A 12328-nucleotide genomic window follows, 5' to 3' on the forward strand; every position below is an offset into this window, starting at 1 on the left:
TCTTCGCACGTTACGAATACCAATGTAAAGAGACTAATGTACCCAACCCAACACATTGCTCTCCCCTGCATATGCCTTCACCCCTCACCACCCCAACCCAAATTATCCCAAACTATCATCTTTCTCTGCTACCAAACATCACACTTAACTATACTATAACTTTCTTTCTTTTTTCCTAATAAATTTCTATTAATAGGTAATAATGAGTAAAATTAATAAGTCCCGTTTCATTTAAAAGTTAATAGTTTAAATAATATTTTTTTATTTTTATCTTCTAAAATATCTTTTAAAATTACGAGGACTAGATGAAAACCAAGAAAGTATTTAAAAGATCTTTACAAAATTACCTATTAATAGAAATCTTTAATGGACTAAGATTCAAACATGTGTATGTGTAAGATATCAACTTTATCTTTACTCATTATATTGGTCTTTTGTTTGTCTTGTTACTACCAACTATAACTATTTCTCCTCTCTCTCTCTCTCTCTCTCTCTCATTTGGTGCAGGCACTTGATTGGAAGTTGGAAATCAACAAAACTTAACTCTCTCTTTCTCTTTCTCTTTCTCTTTCTCTGCGCTTGCGCTGGTTAAAATTTTGTTCTTTTCACCGAGCCTGGGAGCTTCTTCTCCTCGGTCCTGATTTTCTTCCTCCGGATATCAGCTTCTGTAGGCGAGAGGGGAGGGACTGAATGGTGCGAAAAATTTACAATGTGGTAGCCTCATTTACCGTTTAAGCCATGATAATGAAGTTTTCCTCACTTGGGTGTTCCGCGAATTGGTGCATTTGTTGAGAGGTTTAGGCCGTTACTGGATCTGCATTTGGGTGCAGGAGGGTTGGGAAAAAGGTTGAACTTTGATGGTTTTGAGAGGTGGTGGGTGTGAGCCACATGAAGAACTTGAGGTGGCACAAGCAAATTTCCAACAGTGGCAAGTTGGGGAGAAGGCTTTCACTTGGGGAGTACAACCGCGCAGTGTCATGGTCTAAGTATCTGGTGTCTCCGGGGGCTGAGATAAAGGGAGAAGGAGAAGAAGAATGGAGTGCAGATATGTCTCAGTTGCTCATTGGATCCAAATTTGCCTCTGGCAGACACAGCAGAATCTACAGAGGGGTTTACAAGCAAAAAGATGTCGCAATTAAGCTCGTCAGTCAACCGGAGGAGGATGAGGATTTGGCTGCTTTTCTTGAGAAGCAATTCACTTCTGAGGTCTCTTTGCTCCTTCGATTAGGCCACCCAAATATCATTACTGTAAGTTTATCTCTCTTCCGCTGTGTCCTTTTCTATCCACATGGATTCATATAATTGCTTCATAATCATGTTCTTTTGCATGTGGTCAGAAGTTTGATCTCCTTGGTGATGTGTAAGAAATAACATGAACTGGTCAGAAGTCTCTAAATCTTCGTCACAAAATATCATGACTTTACCAGAAAAGTAAAAGAAATGTTGTGTTTTGTTTTCTTCAGTTATTGTTCTGTTCGTGTATCTGTCTTATTATTAATGTTGGCATAGAATAAGAGAGATGATTCTCTTGCTTACGTTGTTAGGAATATTTATTGGTGCCTCTTGAGAGGAAGATGCTGGCCTTCATACTTTGTCTAAATGTCCAATTCTCATTTGTTCTTCACCTTTTGAGTATAGCTTCTTTACCCCTTTGGTCTTTTCGACGGTTTTTGTCTTGCAATTCTAACTAGGTGTTGTGAAATTTCGTGAAGGAACTAGGAAGAACAAAAAAGGAATAGTTATCTGCAAAATGAAGTAATGGATTAGTTGGAAAAGTGGTGCAATAGTTATGAAGTTAAAACTGCCAAAGGTGCTTCCAATGAATGCTTCAGTGTATGGTTGCATTTCCATTTGTTGAAAAGTTTAAATTGAACATAAGAGCAGAGATTCGCCTTTGATTTAGGCTATTTCTTTAGCTAGTCATTTAATTACCCTCTCACCCCAATTATTCCAGAGTCTTGTGGTGGATCTTGTTGTTGATCAAGTATTGAGTTTTAGGAGCTCTGAGAGGAAAGTGTTTTAATTTAACTGTTTAATGCTTTCTCTTGAAAGTTGATAATGGCCTAACTAACACAGAAAGCAATAAAAACAGACATTAATGCTTAGATTTGCTCATTTTAAAGAGAAGAGAATGTTTGAAATACAAGACTTCTGCTGCTATAGAGACAGTAACCCTTCATCATGAACTGTTGATTTTTATTTATAATGCAGTTTATTGCTGCTTGCAAGAAACCTCCTGTGTTTTGCATAATCACTGAATATTTGGCTGGAGGTTCACTGGGAAAATTCCTGCACCACCAGCAACCAGATATACTCCCGCAAAAACTTGTTCTGAAGTTAGCCCTTGACATTGCAAGAGGGATGCAGTATCTTCATTCTCAAGGGATTCTTCATAGGGATCTCAAATCAGAGAATCTCCTCTTGGGGGAAGACATGTGTGTAAAGGTAGCAGATTTTGGTATCTCATGCTTAGAATCTCAGTGTGGCAGTGCAAAAGGATTCACCGGAACTTACCGTTGGATGGCGCCCGAAATGATCAAAGAAAAGCATCATACCAAGAAAGTAGATGTGTATAGTTTTGGCATAGTTCTATGGGAGCTTTTGACAGGAAAAACTCCATTTGACAACATGACTCCAGAGCAAGCAGCATTTGCAGTTTCCCACAAGGTTTGCATCAGAATTTACTTAAATTGTTTCACTCATACTCTTATTGTATTTCTTAAAGAAAATAAGTGCTCATTGCATGGACTTGTATGAACCGATGTCTAACATGATCTTATTTGAATAATCATATTTGTCTGAAAAATTGGTGGTATGCACATGTTGTCTTATGTCTCAAATGCTTCAGTTCTTAGTAACATAATAGATTGCTTTATTAATTCATTGAATGACTCTAGGCATATTTAATCACTAAATTTATACATGAATCTGGTTAAATCAAGTGATGTTCTCTTATCTGTTGTCAAAGGTGAAAACAACAGAATGCCTTACCAGAAAGTTTGTAAAGAAAACTACTAGTAAAACACTTTCAAACAGTATTTTCTGACACATTTTTTTGAATAGATTGAAATTCATGTGGGTTCTCTCATTTGATGAGTCTCGTTTTCAAACTAGTTGGACCCACAAGAATTTCATCCCATAGAAAAGAACGTGTTAGAGAGAAAATGTGTTGGTAACACTGTTCATCGTTGTTAATTTCATGAATGCTGTTAAAGAATAAGAAAAAGAAAATAGTTAGAAAGAACTTGAGTACAGAAAAGGGCTTAAAAAGGAATGAAACTCCATCTCATCAACGTAGATTTTGTCAATATATCATTATAATAGTACTATTGAGGATCTATTTCGTTCTCTATTATTCTAAAGTTGTTTTCTTACTGATCCTTTGTTAGTGGGAACAGTTTTCCATTGTATTATTTGTTTACACGTAGATCAAACATGGGCATGCATGATTATTATCTATGTAAAAAAAGTTGATATTGTTCCTCATAAAAATCTTTAATATCCATCGTTGTATGCATATACACATATACTTGTGTTTTCGTTTTCACTATCTGCTTTAACACTATCATGTCTCTATGCATTCTCTATGCATGCACTTGGCTATATAACCCCATTTTGATGGTTTATGTGCCCGAATCTTTCTCAAGAGTGTTGGCGTGGTGGGCAACAATTATTCTCTGTCTATGATCTTTACAGAACATGTGGTTGTGTTTGTGATATGATAGCCTTGTTCATCCAACCTCATTTACAACATTGAATTACGATAACCTTAGATTTTTTTTTCTTCATTTGCCTGACATCTGCATGATGGTTACTTTTCCAACATTTAAGATATGGCATAGTGTTAGATATAACATTATTTATGAAAATCAATGATTGCTACCACCTCTGCTTCACTGTCACATGCACACCACATCAGAACAAGCTGCCACATAATTGACTCACTAATTGATACACAAGCTTTTATTTTATCTTTTTTTTTCTCATTTTTCTGATATTACTTCCAACCAATCACAGATGCAAGAAACATACACATAGTCCATTCCAACTTTTCTCGTTCATTGTCTTTGCACATGCTTCACTATCCTAGAGATATTCTTTGAATCTAAAGAGAATACTTAAAATATACATGCCATTAAGTAAAGGCGGTTTATGTTTGTACTGTTTTGCCTTTGGTATGTTCCACCTACCGGACTCATCAAACTCAGCAATAATCTATCTTCATATCTTCAATTTAACTTTTTATTTTATAGTTTTACAGTATCTACCAGTAAAAAATAATGGGTTCAATCTGGTTTAAGGCAATTGTTCAACAAAGTACATGTCTTAGACGATAATAATAGAAATACTGGTTTAAGGTATGTCTGGGTAACTTTTTTCCAAAAACAAAGAAATGGAATAACCCTTATGTAAACTAAAATCAACTTGGGTATAATCTTTTGTTAATTTGTCGAAAAATGCAAACTTTTAACTTAAGCCAACCCTTATTAAGCAAACTTTTGTTAACTATGGAAGGTTCTCTTATGGATTAAGTGATTTTTTGTATGAATGTTGAAACTGAGTTTGATGGATTTTTTGTGTGTAGAATGCAAGACCACCATTGCCATGTGAGTGTCCTTGGGCATTTAGTGATCTGATCAATAGATGCTGGTCAAGCAACCCAGATAAAAGGCCTCATTTTGATGAGATAGTTTCGATTTTGGAGTTCTACACAGAATCACTTGATCAAGATTCAGAGTTTTTGTCAACTTACAAACCAAGTCCTAGCAGTAGTAGTAGTAACACCATTCTTGGGTGCCTCCCAAAATGCAATGCACGCCATAAATTTGGTGCTTGCAAAGCTTAGCATTACTAATGGATGATGCTATTATTTCTCAGTTGTGTGACTATCAACAATTGTATTATATTATATTAAAACCTATGGGAAGAAAAAAAGCTTGTTCAATTAACAAACGCAATTCTCTTCCTCTTCAAGACTAAGTAAGAAAATGTGTTCCATCCATCCATCAATTGTTTTCATTTCTATAGTAAAGATATATAAGTTATTAATGGCTAAATGTATCATCTTTTTTTTACTTTGAATTCTCTCTTCTCTGATTTTTTTTAGGGTTAGATGTGATGTTTAACCTTTCACCTAATGCATAGAAGTTATAGTAAAAACTGAAAAATCGTGTTGTTCAAAAATGATTATGCATTGTGGTAAAAACTGAAAATTTGTGGACAACATGACAAAGGTGAGTGTGCATCAATTAGACCAACAACTACTTTATTACGTGAGTCCCCTATTTTTTCTCTCCACTAATTCTTCTTACAGATATGCTTTTTAACAAACTTTTTACTTTTAGTTAAAGTTCAATTTAAATTGCAAAACTTTAAGTGAGGTTTATTGAATGAGAAATAAGAATTTTTGGAAATTTCACTATTTTTTAACCAATAAGGAAACATGTTTATTTTTTCTCGTGTGCTTTTCAGTTGGGAATTTACAATTTCCAACAAAGTACATGCATTTTTTTTATCTAAAAATATTGGTTGCTTTAGTTATTTTTTAATTTTTGTAAGAAATTTGGTTCATTTAGAACTCAAAGTGTAATTTTTAATAAATTTTAGTGCATAATGAAATAAGTTCAAGAGACTATAAAAAAAGTGTGTTGTTAAAAAGAATGTTTGTGTACCTTTTTCAATTATACCCTTATATTGCATAGTTAAAACTATTTTAAGTGGTATTTAATAATTTCTAAAGTTACTTATAGTGGAATGTTAGCACTACTTTTTAGTAAAAACAAAATAGAAAACTATTTGATCCGGGTATAAATGAAGTAGAATAGTACATGAAATTATAAAATAAGAAATAAAGATAATTTATTTTAAATTTATATAAGTTAAATATATTTTAATATGAATGTAAAAATCTGAATGTCTCAACTAAAAATTACTTATTTTGCATGAATATAAATATAGATTAGATATAAGGATGGGTTTTAAAATTAAGGGGTTAATTGTTTAATTAGGCAGATTATGTTACAAAATATCACAAAAATTGAAACAGTCTTCTCTTTAAGACAAATCACTCTTGATTTTTCACGTAGTTAGATAGACCATAGAAGATCATGCATGGGCCAAACCCGTCTCTTTCAATCATTCGGTGATTTGAAAAAATAAAATAAAATAACATTATAACTTTAAAATGGAAATCTACTAGAATTATTTATGTTGGATAGCAATCAAAACTAATAATTCATGTTGGATGAGAGCCAAACAAAGATATGCGATGTTAACACATATCGTATTCTAGTTTCAAGATAAACACCTTCTTCCTCTGTTCCCGTAGTTTCTTCTATTACTTTTATAATTTTAAAAATATCAAAGGGTCACTTTTAATAATAATATGAGTTTAAGTGGATTCGTGAGTCTATTTTCATTTCTTCATTGTTTGTTAGTGGAGTTTTCATGTTAGATTAGAATTTTAATTATGTGTTTAAAAAGTTTAAATTAATTGAATTCATTTGTGTTATTTTTTTGGCATATTCAATAAGCCACTTTAGTAAAATTATAATTTCTGTTTCATTCATTGTTGGATCAAGTTTAAATTTTTAGAAAAGCTTGATGAGATATATGATTATTCATTTTGATAGTTGGAATCATGAATTGAAAGTCTTTGATAAGAGAAATCATTTTCACAATGTTGCTCTATTTTAGGTTTTTATTTTTTTTTCTTTAAATTTGAGAGCATTATTGCTTTGATGTATTGGATGGTTATAAACACTTATTTTTGTTTTTATTTGATTATATTATACATATATTTGATCTTGGTGGAGCTTGATTGGCTGACTTGTTCCAGGAGTTTATACTTCTCACATTTAGAGGATTTTTTCACAATAAAAATATCAGTATTCTCTTTTTGTAATTATTACTATCATTATCTATTATTGTTGATCCTCATAAATTCTTGCATGCAAGTTTGGAGAAATTATTTTCACTGCATACTTTAGTGTTGTTGTTGTTGTTGTTGTTTTTCCCATAAGATATATTAGTATCAGAGCTCTTTGGTTTGAACTCTATTTACTTGCTTGAATGATGAGAGGAAATACAAAGATGATTGCTTTAAATACAAATTATCATTTGTGGAAGGGAAAGATGAAAGACTTGTTTGTGAAGAAATAGTATTTTTCCCTCTTTGTTATGTAGAAGCCCAATTCTATGTCTAATCAAGAAAGAGACCTTGAGCACTAGATATATATTCAAGACAATGTTTATAATCACATTATTAATGAGGCATGTGTCAACTTTGTGGGAGGAGATTGAGTCTTCTTCTAATAAGTTAATTAATAATAAATTGTATCTATTGAATTACTTGATAAATTTGAGGTAGAGGAAGAGTTCTTCCATTTCATATCACTTAAAAGAGTTTTAAGAGCTCTTGATCAATTGTCAATAATAAGTATTAATTTTGATGATAAAGTTTTAGGACTATAATAATTGAATACTCCAAAAGTTTTACAAAGAAATACTTTTAATATACAATGTATTACCATCACATTATTTATACATATTTTATTGTTTAATATATATATATATATATATATATATATATATATATATATATATTACTAAAAATAATAATAATTATAATATATCTATTATAATAAATTATGAATATACAAATATAACAATTATAAATATATATAAAATTAAAACTAATTAATTAAAAATAATATAATAATATTATTCTACAAAATTACATACACGTTTAATTATAAATTATATAAATATAAATATAAGTTATAATAAATCTATATAAATAAATATATCATAATTAAACTGTTGTTTCGTGATCATGATATAAAGGAATTAAATAAAGCATGTAGTCATTTAAAGAGGTAGACATGACTTAACGAATTTACAAGGGATAAAGTAGTGGCCAACTTATCAACCACAGAAAATTTTAGGGACTTAATTGCAACTATATTTCTTTGAAGAACTAGAGAGGCAACATTCATATTCTTTGGGGTGCAGAAGAAGTAGCCCACTCCTTTTATAAGTAAAATAATTTTCAATCTTATTGGATATCGGGCCTTTGCTTCGTGCACACCTCAAATATTTAAACATACCTTTTTGTTTATATAGTGGAAAGTGTAAATGAGTGAAGGAAGTAATTTGAGAATGCATGTGCTGAATGAAATAGAAATTTTAAAAAATAATTAAAACAACTTTAAAACATGTAGTCTAGAAACTTTGTTAACATTCCATAATGATGATTCTAGAAGGCATTATTTTTCAATCTAGAATTAACTTTTTACTATTTTAAAGTATTCTAAAACGTCTAATAATAAGATTTATTATTACATAGTAAGCTTTGTAGAATATTTTAAAATTCATTCTACAACTCCTTCTTGAAATAGTTTAGAATTTGTTTTAACTTATAATTTCTGAAAAATTTATATTTTGTTAAAAAATATTGTTTCCAAAAAAATCCAAATTAGTTCCAAAACTGACTTTTATAGAAATCACATTTCATTTCTTTTTCACTTGATGATTCAAAACTCTCTTTCTTGTATTATTTTTATTAGAGATGACAAATAAACTTGAACTGTCAATATTGTCCAAATTTGTCCCCATTTTGATAGAAAAATTCTGCATTGATTGGGTATGGATATGGAGAATTCCAAACTTTTTCAATTGGATATGAGAATGAGCATAAGGATCTACATATCCCCACCATAATACTCGTCCCCGCCATATCTCTGTTGTCGTTTAAATTATTAAAATATTCATAATTAATTAAGTAACCCTATATATATATATATACTTTCTATTTTTTATTTCTTCTAATTATTTGGTTTGTCATGAAACTCATTCGCATCTCCAATATATTTTTCATCTTATCATAATCTTTATGAAATTATGTTAAAATGATGTATGTTAATTTAAAATTTTTTATGTCTCACATTTGAATATTTCTATTATTTTTTAATATTTCTATTTATTTTATATTTTATTTTCACATGAGAAAGTTTAATATTCTGAATTTAAGGGTTTAACCATTCATTTACTAGGTAATATAAAAAAAATCTTTACTTATTATTATTAATTTTTGTTTTATTTGAAGAACTTTTTTGTTTCGTTAAAATAATTTTCGTTATTTTTCAACCATATGATGATATTTGAAAAGTTTTCTTAGATCTCTCAGGTATTTTCTTCTTATCATACCCTTAATTATACATTTATTTTTTCTTTGTGCGATACTTTCAATAGTCTCTCAAATTATTTCTAAGACATACATTTTTTAATTTTTTAATATTTAATTTTTTTTTGTTTATTTTTATCATGTAAAATACTATTTTGATATATTCTATCTAATTATTTTTTATTTTCTAACTCATTATCAATCATACTGTAACTTTTTTATTATAATTAAATAAATAACTTTTATTTACTACAATATAAAAATTTAATGTAATTGTCAAGAATATTTTTTTATCACCATCCAACATATATATATATATATATATATATATATATATATATATATATATATATATATATATATATATATATATATATATAAGTTCAAAAGATAAAAGATTTATGTCAAAATTGTATTATTATATTTATTATTTGTTCTTTGCGTCATTTTGATCAAGTGATGTATTATTACTTTTATTAGAGGATAAAAAAGATATTCATTAGAATTTAAAAAGTTGAAGTAAACAAACATTTAAAATATATTTTAATTTGAATATTTGTTTTCTATTTATATTTTCTTAAAAATAATTTTAAATTTTATCAACTAGGTTTCATTAATGTTTGCAGTTTGCAAATTTAATAAATGTTTTGGTAAACAACTATCTCCCTAATATTGAATATTTGATAATATTATGTTTTATTTACCGTAATTTTTTATTATTTTATAAAGGCTTAAATAATGATTTGGTCCTAGTATTCGTTTGTTTTTTTTTCAATTTGGTCATAATATTTGTCAATTTTATTCAATTTGGTCTTGTTCACTAAGACCATTAAAATAGTTAATGGACTGTGAACTGTCACATGTCATTTTGTGATCTTTTTTAATTTTTTAAAACTTTTTTAATTTAAAAAATAAAATTTTTTATGTAAAAAAATATCCACGTGTCAAGCTCATATCATGTCATGTGTAATTTTGTGATTTTTTTAATTTTTTTTTTAATTTTTTAAATTTAAATTTTTTTTTATTTAAAAAAATAATTTCACGTGTCAAGCCAATATCATGTCACGTGTCAGGGTCAGTTTTTTATATTCAATTTGGTCTTAATATCCATTATTTTTTTTTCAATTTGGTCATATTTTTTTTTTTAATTTAGCATTTTTGCTCCTCTCCAAATTGAGACAAAATTTCCTTTGTATATAAATGTTATATGGATATTCTTATTAATTGTTGGTTAATTTAGAGTTAGAGTTGGTTTAAAATTAAAACCAAAAATTTCAAATTAGACAATAACATCATTAATTTAAAATTTTAAGAGGTTAAAAATACTTAATATTATTTTTAATTTCAATACTTTATATTATTTTTAACCTCTTAAAATTTAAAATTAATGGTGTTATTCCCTATATTAATTAACTTCTTAAGGTTTTAAATTAATGGTGTTATTCCCTACTTTTAAAATCTTCGTTTTAGTTTTAAACCAACTCTAACTCTAAATTAAACCAACATTTAATAAGAATATTCATATAACTTTTACATACAAATTAAATTTTGTCTCAATTTGGAGAGAAACAAAAATGCTAAATTAAAAAAAAAAAAGATTAGGACCAAATTGAAAAAAAAAAATGAATATTAGGATCAAAATGAATATAAAAATATGTCAGGCATGATATTGGCTTGACACGTGAAATTTTGTTTAAATAAAAAATTTAAATTTAAAAAAAATTACAAATTTAAAAAAAATCACAAAATGACATATGACATGATATAAGCTTGACAGGTGGACATATTTTTTAAATATAAAAAAATTGTTTAAAAAAAAGTTTAAAAAAATAAAAAAAATCATAAAATGACACTTGGTAGTTATCATTCACAATCTGTTAACTATTTTAACGATGTTAGCGCAAAAATAACCATACTAAATAAAATTGACGAATACTATGATTAAAATGAAGAAAAAATATAAGATCAAATTAAAAAAATCGAACGAATACTAGGATCAAATAATTATTTAAGCCTTTTATAAAAATAAATTAAAATTAATATTGAAGTAGTAAGAAAACGGGTACATGTATGGATACGAGATTATATTCGTTATCCAGTGGAGATTGAAATGAAACAAAAGTTAATACTTGTTGAGTTTGAGTATGGGGATAAGGATGTATATTTTTCCAAAAATGAGTATGAGATAACAAAACATGTTTCTGTGTTCTGTCCCATCCCATTGTCATCCCTGATCTTTACCCTTATGTTTCCCGGACAACAACAAAAAAATAAAACAAACTCTGATCTTTCTCTTCCATCTCCATGTTTTTGCACCCGATGACAGAGCTTAACAAGGTTGGACGAGACTTTAGCCTCTCAAATTTTTTTATTATATAAATTAATATATAATTAAAAATATAATTTTAAAATTTTAATATATTTCATATATTAGGTATCTTAAAAATATATATATATATATATATATATATATATATATATATATATATATATATATATATATATATATATATATATATATATATATATATATATATATATATTCACTCGATTAAGGGTAAGTGGCTTTGATCCAAAGTTTTTAGCTTTTGCTTGTTTGGTTAAGTTTTGAAAAGTTAGTGGTTGTTGATGGAACCCATTGAACTAGGCAAAGGAAAACCCTTTAAAACTGCAACAACAACAACAAAGCTATATCACCATTTCCAACACCTTCCACAAATGGTTCCCTATGCCACCGTTACCAATCGACCAGACAAGGGTACCCTTCCTGTTTTTCACTCATGACCAAACAACAATAACAAAAGCATCCTATGTCATCATTTAGTTAAAATATTCCCAAAACAAGGTTCTAGAATGAAATCAAACGGTTCAAATCAATTCCAAATTATCCATTTCAAAATATGACAGTTTATCATTAAAGATTAGTTCCAAATTAATGAAAACTTATTTTAAATTATATATTCTGAAATTGTTTCTATTACTTTATAAAATATCTATTTTGGAGAACTACTTTTTTCACCTAGCATGTCATAGAAAAGGAACATTGAAATTTTGGGGGTGCAATAAGAAATTTGTGAGCAAGAGGTAGGGGCCTATTCAAGCTCTCTAAGCTACCCCTAGGTTGACCCATTCAATTAGTTTCTG

At 28.5% G+C, this 12328-nt stretch overlaps 1 protein-coding gene across 1 annotated transcript; it reads left to right on the forward strand.

Moving 5' to 3' along the window:
* The first annotated feature begins 458 nt into the window (after positions 1 to 458).
* LOC114164177 (serine/threonine-protein kinase HT1-like) lies at positions 459 to 4949 on the forward strand. Its single transcript, XM_028048740.1, has 3 exons — positions 459 to 1248; positions 2212 to 2667; positions 4586 to 4949. Exons 1-3 carry the CDS (start codon positions 889 to 891, stop codon positions 4844 to 4846), a joined length of 1077 nt encoding a protein of 358 aa, XP_027904541.1. The 5' UTR covers positions 459 to 888; the 3' UTR covers positions 4847 to 4949.
* Positions 4950 to 12328: the final 7379 nt, after the last annotated feature.

The sequence above is a fragment of the Vigna unguiculata genome, chromosome 9 (assembly GCF_004118075.2).
Source record: "Vigna unguiculata cultivar IT97K-499-35 chromosome 9, ASM411807v1, whole genome shotgun sequence".
NCBI lineage: Eukaryota > Viridiplantae > Streptophyta > Magnoliopsida > Fabales > Fabaceae > Vigna > Vigna unguiculata.

Excerpts from the sequence above, each read along its gene's own strand:
- LOC114164177 (XM_028048740.1), top strand. The coding sequence starts at position 889 with ATGAAGAACTTGAGGTGGCACAAGCAAATTTCCAACAGTGGCAAGTTG. Across the intron at positions 1,249-2,211 it reads GCCACCCAAATATCATTACT|TTTATTGCTGCTTGCAAGAA; the intron begins GTAAGTTTATCT and ends TTTATAATGCAG. Across the intron at positions 2,668-4,585 it reads CATTTGCAGTTTCCCACAAG|AATGCAAGACCACCATTGCC; the intron begins GTTTGCATCAGA and ends TTTTGTGTGTAG.